At 35.9% G+C, this 24586-nt stretch overlaps 1 protein-coding gene across 12 annotated transcripts in view; it reads left to right on the top strand.

The window, feature by feature from the left end:
* SGCZ (sarcoglycan zeta) overlaps positions 1–24586 on the top strand; it is a 421463-nt gene that overhangs the window by 340464 nt on the left and 56413 nt on the right. For all 12 annotated transcript variants that reach the window (XM_040065419.2, XM_040065418.2, XM_058420742.1 and 9 more), the window contains one exon: positions 15290–15377. In XM_040065419.2, coding sequence (XP_039921353.1) covers positions 15290–15377 — 88 coding nt within the window. The remainder of the gene's footprint in view (positions 1–15289; positions 15378–24586) is intronic.

The raw sequence follows: 24586 nt of genomic DNA, 5'->3' as shown, positions 1-24586 counted from the left end.
AATAACTGGTACTGTGAACCCGAAGTACACACAAGGTCACTGTATCTGAAGCAGCATAAAGAAACTTATGTCAGCTCTAGCACCTGTCTTTCTACAACTGTTATTAGTTATTTACACCTCCTAGAATTCCTATGTAATACTTGAGCACAAAAGAACCTTTGGTTGATAAAGTATCTACATCACAAAGTCAACTAGTGACTGACTGATACGTGTGCCTTTGTTCTCTAACAGCAAAGCCAAGCCAGCATCTCTTTTTCCAGTTCCAGAGATAATAAAACGCATTGTGATCTAATCTATGTCAAAGAACTGAATTAAAGACTTTCAAAAACCCTTTTTGCTATTAGCAGTCTACAACTTGTGACTGGACTTGTCATTAAAACTATCTAAAATTGAAAATTAAATTAAACTTTTGTAATCCATTGTCATTAACGCTAAGGAAATTATTACTTACATTTTCTGGAGGGGATCCTCAAAATTAATCAGGCTATGCAGAACTTGATTTTACTTTTAAATTCTGTGAAATTTCCATTGTGTTTATAATTCTCCTACAACACTTGAATAAAGTTTATCCCTAATTCAATCCTTCCGCTCACTTAGGGCTTTAGAAGAGCCTGCAGATATCATGAATTTCTGGTAGCATAGTACAATTGAATGACTCCAAATGAGTCTCTATTAATAAAAGAGAACTGGTAGATGTACTATACAATACATTAGTGAAAAGAAGATATGACACAATAAGAGATACATTTCTGCCTTAAAAGGTGGCTGTGGTATTTATTGCATCTTCTTAGAAAGTTAAAGCAAAGACTGAAACTGTTCATGCAAGGCAGTTGTACAGAAGAAGGTAAATTGCCCACAGAGATAAATATCAGTCCTCTTTGCATGTGGAAATCTGTTTTAAAATCAGCTCAGATTCAGCCTGTTGCATTAATATCTACCAAAATCTGTGTTACATCCTGGAAATGTTGGGAATGGATTATTTTCAGTGTAGCACCTCAGATAGTGAAAAAACATGAAAATTATGTCTGAAAGGTATAAAGCATGGGGAAGAAAAAAAAAAAATCAATCTTCTGTGTAAAAATAAAATAAAAATAAAAATAAAAAAATAAAATAAAATAAATTAAAAAAAAAAACTGGGAAATATATTTGTGTTATCGATAGCATTAGAAATTCCTTACTCTGTTCTGACTCTTTTGCCGTGAACTTCATTGTGTGCATGAATTCATTTTTCTTTCATTACCCTTAATGAAAATATTCTAAAGTGTTAATGTTGAACATTGTTTTAAAAACTGAATGGACTAGAGAAAATCATCTTAGAAAATAAATAATTTTTGCCTAAGTAGAAGGGGACTTGCATGATGTACTTCACTAAAGAAGTTCTTTGGCAAGATTTCTGCCCACCTCATAGGAATTGGTAGCTTAATCTCATGAAAAAAAATTAAGGGTGTAAAAGTGGACAGATTATTTGATATATGTGGTATTTTTAAAGCCCCTGTGGAAAAGGTGCTAAGCTGTATAAATCATATGCTTCCTCTAGAGTCAAATTGGGAAGAAATTCCATGGGAATCTGGAACAAATTTGGGACCCTTTCCTTAAAGCATACAATCTTGCAGTTCAGCTTGTCAGGAGAAAAAGATGATGGAGAAATGTGTTGTGGGACTCGATTCCCAGGTCTTGGGTTTTAGTCTTCTCTGTTTTTGACTTCACCCTGGCATGAAATTCAGACAAATTGCATGTGTCCCTCCTTACCCTTCAGCAGCAAGAAATCCAGTTGCCTGAGCAAGGGAAGAAGTGGTTGCTTTCAGTTATTCCTTGGAAAGGGAGTCAGGTCTATAAGCACCTGCCTTCTTGTCTACACATGACATAAAAAGGAATTCTACTCCTGAAGGAATGCAAGTTTAAAAGCTGTAATTCTCTCCCTAACTGCTTGTTGAGGAATTAGCTAAGGCATTTAAAAGGAGCATCATATCAAAGCAACATGGGAGACAATTATATGGAAGAGTATTTTATTAGTTTTTATTTTTACCACTGGGAATTTTATATTTGAAAATTTATTTCTATTTTGTTGGCAAAATGCTGTTTTGAAAATACAGCCTTCCTGATTTTGGTAGGGATACTCAATATTTTTTATCAATTTGATATATAAAAATATTTCAGGTAAAAATAATGAAACTGAATTTCTCCTTCCTGATCTTGTATTAAAGTGATGCTAGTATAGAACTCTGTCCCTGTGACACAGTGGGAATATCATAGATTTTGACAATCTCCATTTCCCTTTATATAAATTTCAACTAGTCTTCTATTGCTGTAATTCCTTTTGTATAACTTATGAGACATAAAAATATGGCTGATACTGTAGGTTATGGCTACATTTTTCCTTGTCTCTTGCATTCTCTTTTAAAAGATTTGCCTGAGCTTTTCACACTATAAACCACATAGACGCTGACTCAGGGTAGATTTTTTCCAAACTAAAATTCTTCTTTTCCCTCAGGATCTTTGACACTTCAGAAGCGCTGACCTAGAAAGAGCACACTGTTAAAATACTGTTTTATGCTAGAGCCTCGAAAAGAAATTGATAGATGACTAGCATTCACAGCCTTTGGCTAACATAGGTCTATTTGCTGATGTCTGTGCAGGAAAAAAATTATGAAATTCAAGTTCAGGAAATTGGGAAATGTGACTGTGTTTCATTATGGCTTTTGTAATTTTATTGGTTGGAAAAAAACACCACTAGCTAATATTAATATGATGAAATAAAACTATTTCTGTTGTGATTTTTCCCCCATTTCATGTATAGTTCTACTTTTTGGGGTGGGGGAGGGGTGTATTATTATAGAACGATAGATGAAATAATTTCATTTCGTAATTGCTAGCACTGTTAATCACTGAATGACAGAATATGCTGAGTTGGAAGTGACCCACGTAGGTCATTGAGTCCAACTCCTGACCTTGCACAGGACCATCTCTGAGATTCACACCACATGCCCAAAAGTATTTTCCAAACACTTCTTGACCTATGTCAGGCTTGATGATGTTGCCACTTCCCTGTGGAGCTTTTCCCAGTCCTCAAACACCCTCTGTGTAAAGACCCTTTTTCTGATATTCAGCTTAAAAATATCCTGACACAGCTTCATGCTATTCCCTCAGGTCCTTTCACGGTCACCACATGCAGATCAGTGCCTGCCCCTCCTCCTCAAGAGGGAGCTGAAGACTGCAATGTCCCCCCTTAGTCTCCTCTTCTCCAGGCTGAACAGAACAAGTGACTTCAGCTCTTACTCACACAGCTTCCCCTCAAGTCTTTTCCCCAACCTGGCTGTCCTCCTTTGGACACTCTCCAACAGCTTAATGTCTTTCTTATAGTGTGTCACCCAAAACTGGCCCCAGCACTCGAAGTGAAGCTGCTCCAGCTCAGAGCAGAGTGGGACAATCCCCTCTCTTTCCCAGCTGTCAATGCTGTGCTTGATGCCCCCCAGGACAGGGCTGGCCTTCTGGCTGCCACGGCACTGCTGGCTCACGTTCAACTTGCCGTTGACTAGGACCCCGAGGTCTCTTTTCACAGCTCTGCTCTCCAGCATTTCATTCCCCAGTACATACATCCAGGATTACCCATCCCAGGTGCACAATCCTTTTCATTGTTGAAGCTCATATGGTTGTGGTGATTGCCCAGTCCTCTAATTTGTAGGTCTCTCTGCAGGACCTCCCTGCCCTCAAGGGAGTCAACAGCTCCTCCCAGTTTTTTATTGTCTGCAAACTTACTTAGAATCCATTCAAGTCCTGTGTCCAAGTCATTTATGAAGACATTGAAGATCACAGGACCATGGAAGGATGAACTGCCATGCAGACTACTTTGCAACACCCTTACTGATGTGCCACACCTGTTTGCCTAACTCCCGTTTTCTGTGCTCCTGGTTGCCTGAATACCCTCGAGACATTTAAATCTCCCTTGGCTGTTCCCAGCACTGGCCCTCCTCTCCTAGTTAGCTAACAAGGGTCATGATGAGGCTCCTGAACCTTGGGGTATCCCTGTACAGCTGGACCTCACCCCTGGTCTTTCCTTCAGTCACGGCGGTTTGAGATGTGCCAACTGAAATAAAAATTCAAAAAGTGTTTGATCAAATTTTATTTTTAATGAAATGAAGTTATTTAACAAGGGAATTTAAAAGAAAATTTTTGATGGTATCAAGCTGACATTGGAGTATGACATGTAGAATTATTGCCATATTATTAGAGGAACCAAAACAATTTTCAAGATACATGCATGATTGTACATTCATTATTTTATTCAAAGGTCTCCTGGTACAAGTTAATTTATGCATTATATCATTTATATACACAGAATGTCTTCCATTACTTGCTGAAAAGTTACCACACTGGGTTAAAAGTTAATAAATTTAAAATATAATATAAATATAGGGTTTTCAGAGGATAAAAATATAATAATTCGGATTTTCTTATATAAAGGTTATAGGTTAGGACAGATACATCTAAAATTAGATGACTTTTTTTTTTAGATTGACATTTAATCAGATAATATCTTCTTGTATTCTTGAAATAATACACTTAAACTTCCTCCCCCACATCCATGGCATTGACAAATAGAAGAGCAAGATTGATGAAGGAAAAAAAAAAAAATTGAAATACTTTATTGAATACTGCATAACTTAGCTAGGATTCTCTTTAAAAGATTTTAAGTTTTCCAGTGATGGCAAACCTGTTCTTCCAAATAGATGTTTCATAATTTTTTTACAGGGAAAAATATTTAACAGTGGAGTGAGAATTAGTTACAAAACTTGACTTCAAATTACTTTCCACTTTTTTTGACTGGCAATCTCCTGTACTGAATGTGCCAATCATCTACATAATTCCCATGGCAAAATGGATAAAGTAAAAACAAAAGAAACATCCTCTTCAGGAGAGGAATCATCACACAGTCAGTTACCAGTTAAGGGCATTTACAAATATATTAGAGTCCCAGAGGACTCAGCTTCTCTGATGGGACAGTTTGTCTTATAAAGAATGTGCTGCAATTTAGCACAAAAGTCATTGTAATTCATTAGTTAAAATACATTTTTAAACAAAATTGGATTTTTAGAGTCTATAAGGACTAAACTATAAATGCCAACCCTGTATAAAAGTAAGGAATTATCACAGGGATAATTAATATTGTGTATATTTATCTGAAGGGAAGCTGGAACCCTTCAAATCAATTCTTGTTGGTCTCTTCAACTTTAAGTACTTAATGTCTGAAGCTTGTTTAAATTCTTAATGAATGTGACAACAAATACATGGTCATGTTCTGCAAAAGTTCTGACGTAGATTCTCTCACTTGGCAATAAATCATCTGGATGAAAATTATATAAATATTGGTAGACTATAGCACAGTTGCACATTAGATCCTTTGGCAAAGAAATATGCCTCTGTGCTCAAACATAGTTTAAGAAGTCTCTGCTTTTTGCTACTCCTAGTTGGCCAACTCTATCAACTACTTCCCTCTCACTTCTACCAGTTCAACGACTTTAGGTGAGCTGTGGTTCTAAATTGTCTTAATAAACAATCTAAATTCTATTTTCTATATTCTATTCTTTGGTAAATTTTCAAAGTTCATTTGAGCGATGAGATGAATGCTTTTCCTTAGCCAAGAAGGAAAAAAACCCACAAAACAACTGTATACTGAGAGAAAGTAAAACAGTATTTCTTTCATTATTCTTATTTGGTCTGGAAGAATCTGAAAATTCAGGCCTACATTACTGAAAGCACTCCAGGGAGATGTTAGTATCTGTTTTTATTTATTTTTAAACTTCTGAGGACTTCTCCAATCTTTATTACTATTTCTATAGTGCCTTCCTTTATGTATACATTGTCCTTAAAATTTTGAAGAAGAACTGGTCATTTGCATCAGTAATCTTTGTTGAAAGGAGTCACTAAGCCAGTTCCCTACACCAAATAGTGTATTACAGTTTGTTACTCACAGGCAAGATTTTGTCTGAGGAAGCTTGGTAGAATTAGCTCTAAAAATATAGATCAGCTGATAGATGTGGTTAGTGTTAAAAAGAGGTTAACAAAATTAAACCTGATTATATGACAAACTAGTAAATTATTTTCATTGCCACTTAGAATCAAATAGGAAGACATATTGATTTAATTATAATACTAAGAGTAGGAATTTAAAACATTTTAATATTTATTAAAATACTATTTCTAGACTGAACAATATCTTTGCTTAGTTCAATATAAACTCATTTCTTATGACAAATTTTCTTTATTTTTTTGAAGTGCAGGATTGTGTTTAAGGGTAAAATATTTAAAGTCACAGTGGTTTTAAATGTGTATAAAGCTCCAGAATCCTAGAAGGCCTGACAAAATTCAAGGAAGAAAGAAATGGTTAGATATGTTACTTAAGGTAGTCAAGAATTTCCTTTAAAAGTTCACTGTTAATTTCTTTTTTAATTTATTATGAAAATGTCATATATATAGCTTTCAGAGTACATCTGTACAACTTTGACATAATTTTTATGTGTTTAAACACTTTGACAGTTCTAAACCAAAGGCCTTATGCTTTACAGGAACCATTCTATGAGATGTACTAACCAAGATTAAGTTTTGTTCATTACCTTTGTTCAAAAGTTAGAGCTGAAAACACAAATCAGACCTTTTTTCACTGCCTCTTAGGATAAATGTGGGGGAAAAAATAACATCTAAAGTTTCAATGAAAATAACTAAGGTGCACTGGAAATATTTTAAAGAGTAAAATAAATTTAAAAATTCATAGAATAATATTATAAGATTACAATGGAAAGTTAACTATAATGGTTTTTAGTGACAATTAGTGTAAAATTCTGATACAGAATCACCTGGAACTGTTTAATCTCTTTACATTTAGGACAGCTTGACAGCATAAAATATTAAAACCACTGTTGTGCCAGCAATGAAGAAAAAAAAGCAGAAAGCATTCTCAATTTTTTGGCATGCTGTTGTAGGAGAAGGGAATACAGGTGACCTCACCCCTGATAAGTAACAGCTGTGTTAATTACCCAATACAGCCTGGCCCCTGATGAGTCACAGCTATATCCAATAAGGATGAGTGAGATAAAAGAGGAGGTATGGGGGTAAGGGGAGGATCATCATGGAGGAGGAACCTTGAGGAGCATAAAGGTGACAATCATGGAGTAGGATCTTGGGGAGAGAGAATCACTGCTGCACGGTCAGTCTGGGTCTGCACTTAGAGCCTGTTGTTGGAACCTGCAGTCACTGTCTAGCTAGGTAAAAGCCTGCAGTTGGAGTCTGCAAACCAATACATGCAGTCATAGTTTAGCTGGAAATAACCAGCAGTCAGAGGCTGGAAGGGAAACCTACAGTGGGATTTGCTGCAGCCAGAGTCAGTGAAGAGTTGGTGTTAAGATGACTAAGCCATGAAAAGGAATAAAACAGGACCCTTTTTATGCTGTGATAAACAAGAAGTCCGTACCTCTGCTCATTTCTACCCTCTAATAAGAGGGCTGCTGCAATACCCTGTGTGCTCTGCTTTGTGTATGCAGAAACATGAGAGCTATTCAAATGCTAATGCAAGCCAGAATGAGATCTTTTTGGTGATTTAACACTGTTGCTAAGGAAATACATCCATTTTTATTTTCTCATATTGCTCTGTGATCTTGAATTTTAAAAGAATTCAATCTTTAGGACTCTATTGATTAATTCTGCAGGTTGCAGAAGTGATCCAGGTCCATGGTATTTCTCATGTTGTTTTAGTCTAAGTGTTATCTGTGAAAAAGTGCAGTTCTGAAGCTCTGTTTGATGTAGTCTTTGTTAGTGGAGAGTTTTCCTCAGTATTTTAAAATCTGCAGTGAAAAGTGTTTAGTGTGGAAAAAAATTACCCAGTTACTGAAACAGAAATAAATTCTGAATAGCTTCAGTGATGAAATGAAAGTCAGATTGTTAATTATATCCTTTGGAGAAGATGTATGTTATTAAAAGGTGGCAATTATCTCAATGGCAGAGTTGAGATAGTGCACAATTGCGCAGTTCCCACTGGGAAATAATATGCTTCCCTAAGGGGCATGTGCCACATCCTTCCCTGAACCATAATCCTTTCTACAGAATTTTATTTCCTCAGTGTTGACCTTCAGAACATGTCTGGTGGCTTGTTTGAGTCTGTGATTGGCAAGTCTCAAGGAACCTTTCCTAAGAGAAAAGCAATTTATTGAACCACCAAGATATGTCCTACAATAAATGTAGGGAAGAATATCTCTTTTCCATAGAGAACAAGTTTTAGAGGATTCTGAGCTCACATATTGGCTGAGTTTGTGTCATACTAATGTCAAAGCTACTTATTAAATATTTTGCAAGGTTAAAGAATGCTTAACTGCAAAACCTGAGATAACACTTTTCAAGGTCACATTTTAGATGTTGATATGTAAGGATTGAGGGTGAATACATGATATGTAAGATATATTTGGGGTTTTAAATCTTAACATCCTCTCTTCTACTTTTTGTTTTCAAGATAATATAGCATTTTCTGTTGATTGTTCATACCCTATGGTGATAAAAAATGAATATTTTGTTAAAAAATAATAAGATTAAGACCTTGGTGTGGGTCTGCCTGGAGGATTAGAAAACAAAGACTGTTCTGACTTACTTATTAGCTGTTTGCATACTTTCAAAAATGGAGGATGCTGTACCAACCAAAAGTATGAAACATCTTCATTCCTTTTTATGTTGGCAAAGTTTGTTAACAGAGAGTTTTATGGTTGTCTTTCAATATGAGAAAACCACGCTCTCCTTCCTCAGGTGAGAAATTGCCCATTTCCCCAAGGAAATTCAGAGCAGCCCTAACCATAGAATCAGGAATGGTGTGTAGTAAAGAAAGGAGGTGGAAATAGAAGTTTTTATAGTCCATTATCACCTAGGGAGGCTTAATGATCAAGAAGAGAAAATGATAAGAAATCATGACACAGATCCTTTCTTATGAGAAGATAGGATATATCAGGAATGTAAGAACTGGTGGTCATGAAAAGAAGACTGTGATTGTCTGCAGGGAGTATGGAAAGGTGTAAGTAATCGTTCCATAATTAAAACAGGTAAAAATTCACTTCTGCTCTTTTACAGCCAGACCATGTGGAAAGCTAGCTGGACAGTCAAAACTGAATTTTCTCAATAACACCACAGAAGTTGTTTTCATGAAAAAATTGCACAGACAAGTTTCGACCAAATTTCTTGCTGAGGAGCTTGTAAAATAGATGCTGAGACCTTTGCAATAATGTTGAAGATTTCAGTCTTGGCACATTTATGATCACCTTGTTCCACCTCCCGTGCCAGGGGCAGAAGCATCTTCCACCAGACCAGGTTGCTCAAAGCCTCATTCAATCTGGCCTTGAACACTTCCAGGGCAGGGGCATCTGCAGCTTCTGTGGGCAACCTGTTCCAGTGCTTCATCACTCATAGTAAAGAATTTCTTCCTAATATGTAATCTGAAATTACCCTCTCTCAGTTTGAAGCCATTCCCCCTTATCCTGTCTCTACATACCCTTGTCAGAAATCTCTCTCCATCTTTCTCGTAGGGTCTCTTCATGTACTGGAAGGCCACAATTAGGTAACCCCAAAGCTTCCTCTTCTCCAGAATGAACAAAACAAATTCTCTTAGCCTTTCCCCATAGGAGAAGTGCTTCATCGCTCTCATCATCTTGGTGGCCTCCTCTCAAGTCATTCCAAGAGGTCCATATCCTTCCTGTGTTTGGAACCCCAGAGTTGGATGCAGTGTTCCAGGTGGGGTCTCACCAGGAGGGGGCATAATCCCCTCCCTTTCCTGCTGCCCATGCTGCTTTGGATGCAGCCCAGGATGCATTTGGCTTTCTGGGCTGTGAGTGCCCATGGCTGGGTCATGTCCAGCCTCTCACCCACCAGCACTCCCAAGTTCCTCTCGGCCGGGCTGCTCTGGATCTGTTCATCCCCAGCCTTGTTGATACCCAGGGGTTCTGCTGACCCAGGTGCAGCACCTTGTACTTGGGCATGTTAAATTGTGTGAGATTCCTGTGGACCCCTTTTCAAGCATGTCCAGGTCCCTCTGAATGTCATCCTATCCTCTAGATGTGTCAACCACACCACTCAGCTTGGGATCATCTGCAAATTTGCTGAGGCTGCACTCAACCCCTTTGTCATTGATGAAGACACTAAATAATGCTCCTCCCAATGCAGACCCCAAAATGATACCAACATACCACTGATGTCCATCAAGAGCTGTTGACCACCACCCTTTAGATGTGATCATCCAACAAATTCCTAATCCACTGAACAGTCTATCCACCGAATCTGCTGTCCTGATACCCTGGGAGGATTCTTGGGAATTTTTGAGAATATTCTTGGAAATGCTGAATATTGGTAAATATTGATATAACAGAATATTGGAAAAATTTTTGGAAAAGATATCATGAGAATGTTCTGATGAAGAACAGTTTAATTTATGTTTTAACAGTTCCAAACTCGTACAAACTTCCAACAGTTTTAATGGAGCCTTCAATTTTTTAAGCGCTCAAGCACTCAGCAATTGCTTTCATTTGTAGACCTTTTTCTTTTATATCTTTCCTAATGCAAATGTCTTCATGTTTGTTTAGGGCATTAACCTTAATGATAGAAAGTCTGTTTCTGAGACTCCAAGCCCTAAAAATATGTAGGTTTATTTAGTCTCTGTAACTTTATTTCCCATCTCTCCCCGTTTGCAAGGAATGTTGCTAAAATATACTGATGTTCTGGTTCTGGACAATGGATAATCTCTAACGAATGGTTTTTTTCCATCGTCTCGCATCTTCTTTGCTCTGCTTTCTACCCTTCTTGACTGACACTGTCTTTCATCTCCTTCTTCTAAACTTTTTGCACTTAATTCCTCCAAGATATTCTTCACATTTGTTATCTCTCTTTGGCCTTAACTGCAGTTACCCCTGTAGTTATTGCCCATCTACTCATGTGTCCTTTGGCTCCCTTGGTCTGCTGCACCGACCAGAGTACTAAGTACTTTCTATTTTTTTCAGTTCTCATTTCATTTCTCATTAAGTTCCTATTGTGTTGTCAAATAACTCATATATTTTTCATTCTTCTGTTGGGGTCATTGACTAGATGGAGACCATCAGCTTGTTCTGTGGCACCTACAGCATGAACCTCTAAAGCAACAGATGAAGTGTGGTGCGCTGTAGCAGTAGGGAAACATAATCTCTGTATTTCTTAAAATCTCGTAGTGGTGAGTTTCTTGACAAACCAAAGTTTACTTGGTTTGAATCAGATTCTTTTTTTATAAAGAATAAAGAATACTATTTTAAAAAATACTGATTCTTTTTTTCTTTTTTCTGTAAAGGTGCCTTGGTAATGCAGTGGTTGTTCTGAGTCACTAGTGTATCAGGGTATGTTTGAGAACTGTCCCATAAAGAAAGATTCTGCCATAATTGTTTTAGCTGCCCATACTGGCGATAGGCTCAAATAAAAGAATATATAGCATTACATCTCTTACAGACTGCCAGCAGATAGTGTGGCATATCTCAAGTCCTACCTGTTTATTACATTGTTTTTTAGATCTGTATGACCTTGTAGAAGTCTTGAGACCTGCAGTGTTACACTTGCCTAAGCACAGAAAACAAATCGTAAAAGAGCCACTGCTTGCACTATAACAATGTAGATATATCAGCAACTGTTCCTGAGTGTCAGAGTTGGTGGTATTATCACAATTATCTGTGTTCTGAGCGTAAGTCTGTAATTATATTCAATTTAGAGAGTACCATTTTACCTAAAGTAAACCAATGTTTTATTAAACTAACTGGAATTAAATTGCTTCATTTAAAGTGTTTCTAATTTAAAAGGTTCATTTTGGAAAGTCTCTTCAAAACTGAGCTAATTAGCTGGGATTGCCTATTTGAATGCTGTACAAAATGCATGAAATTTGTCCAAAATATGTTAAAAATAATTGAACCAGCTGTGAGAAGAAAAAAAATAGTTTTGCTATGATTTCTCATGCAGAATATTTTTTGAAAAATGATTTTATAAAGCAATTGATCAGTCTTTTGTATACTTACAATAATATTCTCATCCAATTCAAAAAAAAAGTTGATGTTTATTACTGAACCGTGATTCTTACTCAAAAAAACCCAAACCAAACATGAAAATTAAAAACAAACACTTTTTTTTCCTCAAACTTTTCATTATATTTATAACTAGATTACAATTTCAGAAAGCTTTCTGAAAATATCCCTTAACTTGATTTGTTTGTTTTTACTTTTATGAATCCTAGCTGTAAACCTGTTTCAGATAAGAAGTAACTATTGTAACATTTTAATCTGATTTACCTTTAATCTTGAAGTTGTAATGCTTTGGGGCTTATAAGAAGAGTCATCTCACACAGTATCATGAACATCAGCTAATTCTTGAGGTCCTCATATCTGTCAGCAAGCAGTGAGAGTTGACTGCTCCTTAAACAGTGAGGGGAGACAAGTAGCATAGATGAAGCATAAGGGCTTCAGGTGGGGTTCGACTGAAATGTCGCCACAGGGAGGTTTGGTAGAGCCCTCATGGCCCTGACAGTAGCCTTCTGTGATAATTTAGTTATTAGCATATTGACATTATTAAAGCTCTGTGTAACTGTAAGAATGTTCTTACATTGTTGGGTTTTGTTATCTGCAGTAACATTTTTGAAACGGCATCACAACTCATTGTAAGCTAACGTTTGCGTCAAGAGTAACAGGTCTAGTAAAGGAGAGAGAAAATTATCCAGTATTTTTATGCTTTAGATATGTTTGTATTTCCCTGAGTAATATCCATTACACTTTATGCTTCATCTTACAGATCAGTAATTCCACTGATTTCAGCTAAGTCTTCTCTGAATCTCTAGCTCCTCTGTGTAGACTATCTTTGAATTCCTTGAACCTCTATTTTGAGGCACTTCCTGCATAAAATAAAATGCAGATAAACAATGTAGATGAAATGCTGGACTGCTTATATTGATAGGAATTTTGCCCCTGTATTTTCTTTGATCCAGAATTTAAGCTTTCTCCTTTATATTTTTCATCCAGAAAGTGAGGAATATAGATTTAAGTTCTTGACTTCTTCAGCCCTCATTTTATCTTTTATATAAGACAAGGAAAGAAGGCTTGGCTCACATAATTTTTCATTATCCTGTATTTCAGAATTTGATATCCAAGGTTCTTTTTTTAAAATTAGAACCTGAGAGGGAGATTTTAGCCTGCGCTTGTGTTAAGTATTTTTCTATGGTGAAAACAAAGAAACCTTCAGATCAGATTGTGATCAGTCCTTGTGAGCATAAGTTCCCAGACCTTTGCTGAACTGGCAGAAATAGCATGGCAGTATCCTCCCTTGCTAAGGATAAGATTATTCTAACTGAGAAGACTTCTCACCAAAAAGTGACTAACCAAAAGTGAAAACAGCTCTGTAAAAGCCTTTGGCCTTGCAGATGCCTATTAGGACCCCTGCCTTTCCCAGAGCAGCAGTTTCCTGGACTAATGATTTTCAAAGGACCATAAGGAAAGTGGAAATTAAGTGGTGAGAAAAAGGTCCTTAACAGCTGCTTTTGTTGCCAGAAGCTCCCTTGATTGCATCACACGTTGAGCTCATACTAGTAAAATGGAACACAGTGTCTCACTGATAATTATATATTTTTATCTAGAAAGATGGACAAGCCAAACAGTCACTTTCATCTGCCAGAATCTGTGAAGCAGAGCTAATTGGCAGGATGTTAGAGAGGTTATAGCATAGTCCAGTGAGAAAATAAATATACCTGAACTCTTTGAAATTACCTCAGAACCATTTCAGTCTTCCCAGGGATCTGATTATCATTTAAAATTAATAACCATAGTGAAAACAACTGGGAAGACTGTTTCTTGTACAGGAAAGCTCTGGATTCAAAGGAAAGGACTGTAAAGTACAGAAACTTTTAGTGAAAACCTAATGCATCTTTCAGGTAAAAATAAATCTTCATGTCTCCTTATGTCCTTTCCTTCTCATATAAAAAACTTTCAAGATCAGCAAGAACCTATATATTAAGAGACACACACATGAAGTCTCTTTAACCTTGGATGCTCAGTCCAAGGGAAGAATCTAATATAACAAGTATATAATAAATTTCCCAAATATCTTCCTAGCCCTTAGTCATTCCTACCAAAGGCACGTCCCCAGCTGTTTGTCAGATGTCTTCATGCTGTTGGATAAACATACATAAGCATACCGAGTGATAGCAAACTGCCAACAGCTTTAAGTACCCGTGGTCTCTCTGCAAGCTTCAGGGAAAGAACAGTGGGGTATCAGGTGATTCTGGGGAGAAAAGTGCCTCTCTGCAGTGGCAATCACAATCCTATTTTTTTCCTTCTCTTGTGCGCTCACCCCACTCCAGTGAGAGCATGATTGGTGAGCTTGCTCTTTTTATTTTTAGGCTGTTTCTCTTGGCTCTCTGTTGAAGCTCTTCCCCTTTACTGTGCATCTGTGTTTCCCCTAGAGGAGTGCATCTGGCTCCTCATTCTTCAAGAAGCAAAATTGAATTATTTTTGTGATTGTTTATGCTGGCTTTGAACACAGGATAAGCTTACACCTATACATGCAGACATTTCTCAAAAGCTCAAACCTAGTTGGATGCTGAGAGCCGGGAATCATCCTGCCAGCTGACTCCAAAATTGTTAAGACTGTATTTGACTTAAAGTTTTTGTCTCCTTGCTGTACCAATTTGATCCCTAATAGTACCTGTAAGGAGCAGTGGATCAGGGCTCTCTGTTACAAGATCTCGCCTTCCAGTGCTCTCATTGTTTTTTGGGGGGGTTTTTTGAGAGTAACAGTTCTCTTTATCTTCAAAGAAATGCCTGTCTGTGTTTGTAAGGTTTTAGTAAGTGCAATGCAAGTATTATAGTTTGTGCAGGTTAATACAATAATACAATATAGTTGGTTAAGTAGTTAGAAAAGTATAGGTCAACAATATATGGGAAAGGCTAGAGAAACAGGTTTGCATTAAGGTTTTTTGAATTTGGAACTTTGTAATATTATCAGGAAATTAAAACCCAGATCTGGATTTTCAAATCTGATTTCTGAAGCAGGGGTTGTATACACAAAGATTTCAAATTTAAAATAATATTCGTGGTATTCTTTAATATAAAATTTTGACTTGTAAAATATTTAATGAATTTATTAAAAAGGGCTATTATACTTGCCATAACTTCCCTCTCAGCATGCATATTTATATCAAGTTAGAACTTGATTTTTTGATTTTACCTCAATTTTTTGTTCTCTGATTTATTGTCTTATACATGTTTCCCAGGATAGCCCACTGGTCTTACAGTCTGACAGAAATGTAACAGTGAATGCAAGAAATCACATGGGACAGTTAACTGGACAACTGACAGTAGGTGAGTGTTCTTTATTGACTGTTATGTTTATTAGTTTAGCTTTATTAATAGATTTCATTAATTACCATTGCATATAAAATATTACTGGAAAGTCAGGAAAAAAGTAATCGTCATCATACTCAAAAACCATTGTATACAATGGGTCATAAGAGCATGATTCAGCATTAGGTCAAGGAAGAAAAATAGAAATGCCTCAAAATAGCTAAAATTAAAACAGCTTAATGAAAAATTATTATTTTTGAGACCATTGTAACAAAACAAACTGAAAAAGCCTCAGCAAAATACGTTTCAACAATACTTTCAGTGGGAAAATAATCATAATTTTCTTACACTTTCTGTCAGTCTCCCATTACTTCAGTGGCAATTGCTTTGGCCCTGTCACTTTTTTAAGGTATTTGTATTAGCACATATTCAAAGTAGTTGGAGTAACAAAATGTTAAAAATAAGGGGGAAAAAAAAGCCCAAACAAAACAAGCTTTCCTAGTCACTACAAAATTCAGATGAAAAGCTAACATACTGCTAGTCATTCATTAAAACTGATATTTTACAAAGTAAAAAAATATAGCAGTTCCAAATGAAATGGAAATAAAAAGATCCTCTAATATGTTTCACTTAATTCACTTATTTCCTCCCATTTTATGAAGTTGTGTTATACTTTGTTTTTAGTAAAAATCATACTTCTTGTGCTAATAAATATGACATAATTTTTTTTTATATTTTCTGAACTAGAAGAGTACTGATGTTAATTTATTTTTAACAATAAAATATTTTTAACAATTTAACAATTGGCAAAAAAATTCACTGAAAATTTATGTACTAGTTCTGATACAAAACAATATGTATTACCTGCAAGTGGGATAAAAAATATAACAATGCACATGCATATATATAGTATATAAAATTCAAGGAGACACCCCATAGACTTTGTGATTTCTTTTTTTTTTTTTTTTTCATTTTACTCCTGGATTAAGATGTGTTTTATTCATTGTTTTTTCCTCATGTGCTGAGGTTATACCCAAAAATAATTTTGAGTCAGACTCTAGTTCTAATCTGTACTAAATTTTCATTCTGACTGGAGACAGTGGCTTCTAGCTGTAAAAATCTTTGCCAAGTGCACACAGTGACACACCATCTGCACTGATTTCCCTGAACAACCACATCGAATGAGTGTGCAAAGGTAACCAGACTTGCTAGCAGGTACAGATGAGGAAAATTAAGCTAACACCTGTTCTGGACATATTGTACTTGCCCAGTGCAATTACAAAAGGTAGTTCTCTATCATCTGGAGACTCTATTGTTAAAACCTCTACTTCAGCTGGTAATTGCAAAAAGGTGAGGCGCCCATGACAGATATTCACATTGGCCAAAATAGATATAATATTTTTATCATTGACACCATTCTGCCTGAGTGAATCCAGTGCTGAAAATGAGCATGAGTGTATTGAGACTGACCTACTTAAAGGCATGACATTAGAGGTTAATATTCTAAAAACATGAAGGGTCGAAAAAAAACATGTTTTTTTATGTTACCATCATTAGGGTGAACACCTTAAGCTTGGTGTACAGCTGGTGCTGTCTCTGGAGACTAGAAGCTTGTTAAATTGCAGTATTGTATTTACATTATTTCTTAATCTATCTTCCTCTTTATTTCATATATGGCCTTTATTATTTCCTATATCAGTATAATTTTTTTTTTGTGAATCCCCTATATAGTATCCCTATACAAGATGCACATGAAAATATTCTTTATCTCTTATTAAATGCTTCCTAGTTAGTAAAGACAGTCACAATTGCCAGTAGAATCAGTAAAACCTGGATGTTCTACTATTAGTTTTAAATGTGCCCCAAAAGTCCCTGTCTTTAAAAATGCTCTCTGTCCATTCACTAGTGCTGTGTGGTGTTTGTGTGGCTGTCCAGTGAAAGGAATGAAAATATACAGTGAGAGGAAAAATGTTTTAAACAACAAAAAAGCAAGTTATCATGTCTTGGGGGGGAAAAAAAAATCTTGTTTAAATTTTGAAATGTCATTATCTGGTCAGTCTTTAAAGACTTGAAAAATAATCATTAAAAAAATAGACTACAATTTAATATGCATGGCAGGAGCATTCTGCAAAGAAAGAAGGATTCTTTCAGTGTATTCTAAAGGGTGATAATGCACTTTTTATATATGTGATATCATTGGCATTTTATCCACCTTTCACAGGACTGAAGTGATACTACAAACCAGCAGACAGGTTGGTCTCATCCTGTGTTTGGCAACCAAATTGCTGCTTATGTCAAATTTTAGGACAATTAACAATTCTTTCTGTGGTGTTCAAAACCATGCCATGTAAGACTACAACAGCCTTAAGAGCATATAATTAGAACTGTAATGGGAAGATGGATTAATGTAAAAAAATGGTATTGGGGCTGGGAGGAAGAAGGCTGTATGTTTGCTCAGGGAGATGGAAAGAATCCAGTGAAACTCTTAATGGGTATTCAATTCTGTAAGTGACTATGGAAGACAAAATATGTCATTAAAATGCATCATTGAGACATATCAGGAAACATCCTTATCTAGGAGGAGTGAAGAAAAAGTATATTAAATAAATTAATTTTAAAAAAGTAATTAAGTGTATTGGATGATTCAGTGGTCGCATGTTTAAATGGTATAAATTCAAGTTATGCTTCAGGTCATACAATACCAAGGGTACACCCATTATTGCAGTACAGTATTTTTATAGTAGCACTAAAACTTGTACAGAGAGAAAGTCACAGCTGTAGCAGTGCTTTCTGTTGTGATCTGTACCAACTGAGCAAGAGATGTTGGTTTGTACTCCAGTCTATTCATGGCATATGGTCTGGAAACTGCCAAGTTTGTGTCTGGATCTCCAAGAGAACTCCACAGCCTTCAGTTTTTAGACATGCCATTTAAGACCAATGGAGCAGATGCAGCACAGATGTGAAGCGTACAAAATAAAAATGAAACTATAACAAACCATTGAATTTTGCTGGATAAGTTATCGCATCTCTCCTCTCCCAACCCTTACTTACTAATACTTCTGCATTGTGCATTCTACTGAATTAGCTTTACAAGACTTATTTCTCTGTTTAATCAGTGTTTGCAGTTTGTAAGGAAATTCTTCAACTTAGTTTTTCTACTGATCTTTGAAACACATTAGTTGCTCACCTAGAGCCACAAGTCTTTTGTCTCCATGCTGTCTGCACATATCTTATATATCTCTGCCTGCCTTTAAGTGGAGTACATTGGGCTCTCAAGCACTAAAAAAATGTAATATAACATTTGAAACTGAAATGCACTTTTGTACTTAATGTAAATTTGCCCTCTGGTTGGATTATTATTTCAGATTCTTTTTTTGTTTTTTGTGAGAGGTGGTTTTTTACTTACTTTCTTCCTTACTGCAATAATTGTTTCTGACAGATATTTCTGCTACTGTTTGACCCTCTTCATAAAGAACTCTTGGATATCTGAAATGTGCAAAAAAGGTGCATTTTATTTCTGCTTCATTTGAGCCCTCAGACAGAATCATAACTCTCACAGACATCCAGACCTGTTGCACAAGTCACAGCTTTAGAGAGCTCCTGAACCTGTTGCTCTAGTCACTGGGATCTCCAGAAGATACAAATTCAGAAAAAATATTTGAATACCAAAGCTATATCACATTCTTACAGTTATTTTTTGAAGACAGAAGGCAGATGATTTTCAATTACAGCACTGCTGAAGATTCATAACTTTGTTAAAAGATATAGTCAAATAACTTGTCAAACATCTTTTCCATACGTTTGCCACAAAACTTGTCTTTTGTATTCTGAGATCTTTATAATGTGCTTGCTTGTGGTGTTCCATCAAGAGTGCTTGGGTTATTGTGCAGAAACTGTTGGACATTAGAAACTGCAGGTATGTAACTTCATGGGAGTGGGAGTCTCCTTCATCATTCATACCTGTATCATATATGGCAGTTTCCTATGCTTGTATCAAGTGATAACAAGTAACACATCCTACTACTCCTTCACTTCTGCGGTTTTCAAAGTAATTCATCACCTAAATGCCACTCCTGATGTTCTGTTTGCAACATTTATATATCAATGAAGATCTGAAGCACAATACAACATTTCGAGTATTCTTCCTTTTAAAATCATCTGTGGTAGTAACAAAATGTTATAATACATTCTTACTCTATGGGGTAGAAACAATAATTATATGGTACATGTAATAATGTGTATACATGTTGCTCTAAATCTTTGGTGCTATTGTCAGACATTTACTTAAGATTTTATGAACTTGAACTAAGTATCCATTAATAACATGCTTAATGAGACAAGAAGTGTTTCTGGTTTAGAATCTTACTTGCACACACTAGTTATGCATACACTAGTAGCCTCAAATGTAAGGTCTTTTCTCCTGAGTGTTTCAAGAAGAGGGTGGTTTTAGAATGATCATATATACAGACCCTTTCCTCACTGTAGGAAAAGGGAAAAAATGGTCTCAGCTTTTCTCTTACCCTCATAGTTGTTCTTGCATTATCTGTAGTAGGGTGCTGGGAGGGGAGGGATGAGTTAGTTTACAATCCCTCATTAGCTGTTTCTCCCCTTCAAATGGGCAAACATGGATTAGAACTTGTTTGGAATATGTGAAATAAAGACTTTCTCCTTCCACCTACAAAGAGGCTTGCCTACCTGTCATTTTAAACTACAGTGAGATTCCAGAATTTGAAATATGTTAAACATATGTGCAACTCTAATTTCCATATTAAAGCAATTGCTCTTGTAACCACTGTGGTAGAGTAGGGTAATTATTATTGCTAAGATATGGCAAAACAAACCCAGATAAATGAGTTATCTGTTTCTCAGCATTCTCTCAATTTCTATTCCTTAACAGAAATACAGACTGAATAAACACAAATTTTGGTCCCTAATACCACTAATGTATGCAAATAAGAAATGTAGACAATTCATTTTACCATACCTAGATTAATTAGTACTCCAGTTTTTGCAGTTATATACAACCATGAGTATTTCTCACTGAAATTCAGACTAAATATGTAATAGCTTAAGAATCTTCTTTTGGGACACTTCATCATTTATCAAGTTATTCTCATTGTAGCAAAGGTTTTCAGCTTATAGTTACTTCACTTCCTCTGAATTTTCTATTACAAAAATCAATGAACACAGCATCCATAATTTCTGGGCTAAGTTACTTGCATTGCTTGCATTTTGCCAGATTTTTTTTGCACCTTAAATTTTTTGTTGACAATACTTAGCTTTCTGATATTTTCCCCTGTTGCCTTTACATTAGGTACTTGTCATTCAGAGAATATTTGGATAATTTACACAGCAAAATCTTATATATTCTGAGTGTACTAATTTTAAAATATAATGTTTCTGAAACTTTTATGGCCAGTTAAGCACTCTTCCCAAATGTAGGAATATAAACCGTTTATCAGGAGGTGGAAATATAACTCGTGTGCTAGTTTGTGGCACAAATCCATTGTCAGATCTTTTAAATGGAGGTAAAAGGAAGATAACTTGCTCTTTTTTATACAGGTTAGTTTACCTTGTACTTAACTGTGGGATGAAAGGATTTCTTTCAGCTTCAGGACTCACTGCAGAAGGAATGGAGCAGTGCCTGGAAGGCCATATGGCTTTATGTCTCCTCCTGGCAAAGCACACGAGATGAGCCAAGAGGCAGTCAGAAAGTGAGCCATGTTGCTCATAACAGTTGAAATGTCCAGCTGGAATCTGAGTCTCATCCCTCCTCATAATTTACAGTGCAACGTGACGTTGCCTACGTTTCTGTCTGTCTAGTCCATGGAAAAGTCTTTTTACAAACCATCTGTGCCGTAACAGGTTTTGTGATAGGAGTCACCTAATATATACTCTTAATGACTTTGGCTAAACAATCCCAATGGGAGAATCCACTCCCATTAATTAATTATCCTGAAGTGCGGTATTAGGAAAATGGGAAGCTCTGGTCCAAACTTTGACCTATTTGCCAGCACTTTCATGGGTCTGCCAAAGTAATCCTGAAAAAATTAACATCATAATTTGAAATTCATCCATATTTCTCTTGTAATTCTCTGTTTAACTAATTTACAAATAATAGAAAGCATCAGGGTTTGTTTGTTTGTTTTGATTCAGCATCAAGTGGCAGACAACTCCTTTCTAATTTTTATTTCTGTTTCACTTGTAAATTAGTTGCATCATTTTCTGTGTTAATCTTAATATGTGCATTTGAAATTCAGCTATGGCAAATAGCATTAACTAGATTGAAAAATAGTGCTTTTTTACATACCCATTACACAAGTAACTCATAAAAATATTAAATATACTACACAAACCAAACATGTGCTTGGTTAACAAGATCTCATTGAAATAGAGATGCTTTACACAGCACTTCTGATTGCATTTGATAAATTAGTTATATTTTCAGTTTTAAGCAATATATTTCATATCATTTTGATGATCTTATTGTATGTTATGTGCAGACATAACACTAAATTGCTGTTTAATATTTGAAATACCCTCTGGTGTAAAATACATCTTCAGTCTCCCTCATTTCTACATGAGTTTCTACATGAAAATTGTGCTGTAAAAAATAGAGTAGTAAGCTATCTCTCTGTAAGTTATTAGGTCCAATTGGTAACTATTCTTGTAGGTGAGGCCATTATTAATCATGATACGTCCTTCCTGAAATACAAGAGCATATCACATCAGTTGAGATGTCAAGAATTAAAAATTCTCTATGAATAAACAGAACTGCAAGCAGCAGTAGGACAGTAGTTGAATTCTGTGGAATTTCAGCATGGTTATTTCAGGGAGGAGAGAGTGCTTATACATTGTTGGTATTAAACAGCTTATCCAAAATGTCTATGCAGTGGATATGATTCCTTGCTTTCAGTTTTATCATCCTCAGTAGTGTATTATACATAATCTTCTTTGAATCTTAAAACTAATAACTTCAGTAACTCCAGAGCTGATGTCTTAAGACCTCTTCCCCTTCTGCATTCAGTATATTTTCTTTCCTCTTTCTACCTTCTTCAGACTCTAGAAGTTTTTGTCATTTGAGTCTTGATCCAAATTTTCTTCTCTTTTTCTTTCCCTCAGTCTGAGCTCAGGAAGACTATTTTTACCTCAGACACAAGATACAGCTCATATTAATTCATATCGGAAGTTGTATTGATCTAACATGGAAAGCATCTTTTCTGTCTGCAACTGACAGACAAACAGAAAAATACACTGCATATTTTTATAAATAACTTGATTTTTTGCTTTCTGTATCATAGACAAAATACATGCAGCTTATTTTCTCTCCTTGTTTGTCCATGATCTAAATTTGGAGGGAATTTTAAGGTCCGGTACCTTATTTTTGATGTGGTGCAGGCAGGAACACCTGGCATGCTAAGGACTGGTGAGGTGCTGGCTTCCTGCAGGGGAGCCTTCAAAAAGAAGCCACTGCAAGCCTCTTTTTCTCATGAAAGCACAATGGTCTATACCCACTGTCACTTTCCAGGTGATATGGAAATGATGAAAGGGAGCACTAAATCAGTGTTTTCCAGGCAGGGATTATAGAGGGGGAGCAGGAGTACAGCAATTACTGTGCAGAGAGGTCCAATCAGCTTGGTATGAGCCTCAGCTCGCTGCCTTAGTATTTCATCTCAATGCTAACTTTGACCCCAGAGCATCTGTAGTGGGTCTAGACATATATTGAAGAAAATTTTAATTATCAAAAGCTCTTTGGCAGTGGTGCTGCAGTCGTCTGCTTACTTTGGTGCTTTACAGTCTTTTTATTTTACTTTACTGTATTTTAAATACCAGCCTAGACTTTTCTACTGTTTCTAGAAACTTGGCACTGAAAAACAGGAAAAAACGGTATTCGGTTGTAATTCTCAAATATTTTATCCTCTTCCCATCTCACCCAACCTGACCCCGTAACATACTGGAGAACCTGGAACTATGAGCAGTTGATTGATTTAACTGTAGAAGTAGAGTCTGAGTGGGAAGAAGTAATTAGTGTTTTCATGGTGGTGCAGAAGTGTTAGTGTTTAAACATTAATCCATTGCCATCTGTCCTGCTGCTGTTACCCACATGCTGTTGGCCAGTACAGATCGTGTAACTACTGCCCAAAAGTTCAGAGCAGGGAAGAAGTGATTTCCGTTTGTAGGAGAGACATCCCAAGAGTCAAAGAAGTGGGGGTCTTTAGAGGTATATAAGTAGATTTTAGAGGTATAGGAGTGGGTTTGAAGGATGCAGCATACATCTTCCAAAGATGGTTCTAATTCTTTGTCTTCGGCTTTACCTGAAGCTAGTACTTCATTTAACTTCAAAAGCCGCTGCTGTGTCTGTGTTGTGACATTCACAAGCCTGCTGCTGGGTGCTAAGCATTATTAAATTACCTATAACATCTGGACCTTTAACAAGTCTCTGACAGGACATTAAGATTTTATTTTTACCCCTTTTTCCCCTGATGTTCAGACAGCTCACTGATATTGTCAGGAATATATTATTCTAAGGGGTGAAGGACAGAATAGGAACAAAAATGAGAAGCCTATTTTAAGTTAATTAAATACAGAAACATAATTTAAAAGAAATAGAAGAGCAGTGAGATCTTCCTGCTGTTCTCCTTTATTTCAGAGTTGCAGAAAACACTGAGGTGGAAGGAGGTGGAAATTCAACAGCATGCTGATCTTAAAGGTGTTGAAGTAACAGGAAAGAGATTTGTCAAACCGGGGTGAGAAGTAATTTGATTGTAGACTTAGATTCTTTCTTCAGCTAAGTTATCTTTAAAAAGTCTGACTTCTATCTGTTTTATGATTGAAATATCTATGGGAGATTAACCTTTTTCTATTCATGAAAGAGATTCTTACAAGTCAGGCTTGGAAACATTTGTGTTTGCCCATGAAAATTATTTGTCCGTATGAGATTGTGAACCTCTTAGCAAGTTCTGGTTCATATCAATTAGATGACTAGTGTTACAAAATAAATAATAGAAAATATTTTCTATTTTTATAAATTATTATATTATATTATTCTAAAATAAATTTATTTTAAAAATTTTAACTTACAGTTTTATAGAATTTCCCCTCACATATCTTTAGACTATCAGAAATTTCATCTCAGTGTTGCAATTAATATTGTTTTCTAAAAATATCAATATTGAAGTTTAATTTCTATTTATTGCACTTCACCAAGTCCCATAAAAAAATATAGT

The sequence above is a fragment of the Hirundo rustica genome, chromosome 5 (genome assembly GCF_015227805.2).
Source record: "Hirundo rustica isolate bHirRus1 chromosome 5, bHirRus1.pri.v3, whole genome shotgun sequence".
In the NCBI taxonomy this organism is placed as follows: domain Eukaryota; kingdom Metazoa; phylum Chordata; class Aves; order Passeriformes; family Hirundinidae; genus Hirundo; species Hirundo rustica.
The sequence above is the reverse complement of the archived record's forward strand: the minus strand, read 5'-3'. Positions and strand labels throughout refer to the sequence as shown.